At 41.1% G+C, this 2,683-nt stretch overlaps 1 gene segment (V, D, J or C); it reads right to left on the bottom strand.

Annotated features, from left to right (window-relative positions):
- Positions 1–956: 956 nt before the first annotated feature.
- On the bottom strand, positions 957–1,724 carry LOC108522085 (T-cell receptor alpha chain V region 2B4-like). The segment is given in 2 exon segments: positions 957–1,348; positions 1,538–1,724. Coding segments are annotated over 2 exon segments (489 nt in total).
- Between the last annotated feature and the right edge of the window lie 959 nt (positions 1,725–2,683).

Here is a 2,683-nt window from a genome sequence, read left to right as displayed (position 1 = left end):
TTGAGACGGAGTCTCGCTCTGTGGCCCAGGCTGGAGTGCAGTGGCCAGATCTCAGCTCACTGCAAGCTCCGCCTCCCGGGTTTACGCCATTCTCCTGCCTCAGCCTCCCGAGTAGCTGGGACTACAGGCGCCCGCCACCTCGCCCGGCTAGTTTTTTGTATTTTTTAGTAGAGACGGGGTTTCACCGTGTTAGCCAGGATGGTCTCGATCTCCTGACCTCGTGATCCGCCCGTCTCGGCCTCCCAAAGTGCTGGGATTACAGGCTTGAGCCACCGCGCCCGGCCTCTCACTTTCAGTAATATATCTATTACTATTTATCGGACAAGTAGAATGCAAACAAGGAAATAGAAGACTTGAACAGCACAAAAGCCAGGTAGACCTAACAGACATCTATCTACCCAAGATCGAATACACATTCTTCTCAAGCATGCATGGTTATATTTTCCAGGATAGATCATATTCTAGGTTATACCGCAAGCCTGAAAAACACGTATGGGACATAGTTGAGTGGAACATAACATTTTAAAGTGTTTTTCCACAGCTGTTTATCAATATGTTAATATTCAAAGAAATTTTACTTTGCTGCACTAGTGGGATAGGATGCAAATATTTGCCCTTGTCTGCTGGTACATAATGTAGTGAGGTAGACTTGAATGTGCTTGAGACACACAACTAAGCTGGATCATGGTCTAATATATCTAACAACATACTTATTGGAATGGTGTTTCTTTTCTTTTTATTCTTTTTACTTTTTACCCTTTTGGAGTCCTGCATACTGTCACTTAAATATTTATTTTGATTCTGTCCTCTTATCAGCTACTCTACTCCTTCCAAGCTAGGTATTTATAGGGTAGGAGGAGGTGTGTATTGAAAAGGGAAAATAAAGACCAAAGTCTCAAAAGTGTAGAGCCAAAAAGAATCTGTGGTTAAAACTCTACCTATGTACAAAAGGAATATTAAGCTATGCAAATGCTGCTGAGGTGGCCTCGTGATGTGGTTGTTACTGGTAGAGGAACTGAGCCCAGCTGAGGGTTTGTGTACAGGCTGCAGGTGCCTGGGGAGTACTGTGGCTCCACCGCACAGAAATAAATGCCTGAGTCTGTGGTCTGGGAGGAGGAAATGTGCAATAAGCTGTAGCGTTCTGAAGTGACAGTCGTGGCGCTTAATCTTCCATTCTGTTTTGTCCCTGAGGGGATGTAAAACAGGTTGATGAGCTGTCCCCAAGGGTTTTGGTGAAACCACTGCAAATTGCTCACAGTGGCAGAATAATTGCACCGCAGCGTAGAATTGGCTCCTTCCTGGAGAATTAGGTCTGGCGGACTCTGCTCCACTTGTATTCCTATCACACCTGGTGAGAAATGGAGAAAAAGTCACAGGTGATGGGCAGTTTAACATCTGAAGAACCCTGAAAATGCCCCCACAGATTGTATGAATAGGAAGACTGCAAGACTTATTAACTCCTTTCCCTTTCCTCCCCTCAACAAGGCTGCAGCTGCTAAATCCTTTCAGATTCCCACCTTGGACAGCCCCAACTCACAGCAAACCTGGGCACTCAAGAGCCCCAGCAGAGCTCCCAATGTCCTCTTCATGATACTTTGCCTTCCTGCTCCGGGCATTTTCACCACAAGATACATTTAGCTAAACCTTGAGGAGGTGGGTGTCATGACTTGGTTCTGGAACTGTTGCTTCTCCTGCAACCAATCAACTTCACTCAACAAAGCCTGCTCACGCCCAGATGCTACTGAGTTTTTAAACAGCATTCTGTGACAGGAAGCCCCACCCGCCGTCTTAAACCTGGCTGAGAACCAGGGTGGAAAAGGGTGAAGTGAAAGGGGAAAATAAAGGTCATTATTCCATAACCTGAGGGATGTTTTCTAATAATTCTGGATATAGCAAAGAATGTCAAAGATCCTGTGAGAAGGAAATGGAGGGGAGGACAATGTGCCTCAACTGTAATACTAATTCGATCCTGGAGAGGATCACAGAATGAGTGTCCACATTTTAAACCCCCAAAACAAGAATGTGTTCTGACAAAAGAGTCTTTATTAACCAATGAATTAATTTAGGTGAAAGTCATTCCAGTCATGTAAAGTAATAAGAACATACATGTTACGTATTATAAATGTAATAATTTTTATTATTAGAATATATGAAATATGTGGGTTAGGACTCTCCTGAAATAATCAAGAATTGTGGTAAATATTGTTATAAGAAATGACCCTAGTAAGACTGTAAATTGTGAGAGAAAAAGTAAGATCAATTCAAATTTTTTTTCTACATATTACCCTGGATATGTTTTGTTTTCCTAATTCCTGTTTTATACAAACTTCCTTTATAGCTCATCTTACAGTCCAGTAAATCCTTTTTTCTTTATTTTTTTTGTGTCTTCCTCTTTTCCTTCCACTTTCTCCTATCATTACCTTTCGGTTCCATCTTCTTCCTTTTCTATCATTACCTTTTATTTCCATGTTCTTCCTTTTCTCTGTCTCTTATTTATTTATTTATTTATTTATTTTATTTATTTATTTTTGGTTGAGGGTAGGGGGTTCTAGTTACAGGAAAGAGACAGAAGAATACTAAAGAAAAGACGGCTTTCAACAGTTTAGAAATAATTTTGGACCTGTGAAATGAAAGTTCTTATTTTTTTCTTAGAAAGTCTTAGGAAACAAAAATTTTTTAAAAT

This window comes from Rhinopithecus bieti, unplaced genomic scaffold, assembly GCF_001698545.2.
Source record: "Rhinopithecus bieti isolate Rb0 unplaced genomic scaffold, ASM169854v2 scaffold_64080, whole genome shotgun sequence".
NCBI classification, from domain to species: Eukaryota; Metazoa; Chordata; class Mammalia; order Primates; family Cercopithecidae; genus Rhinopithecus; species Rhinopithecus bieti.
The sequence above is the reverse complement of the archived record's forward strand: the minus strand, read 5'-3'. Positions and strand labels throughout refer to the sequence as shown.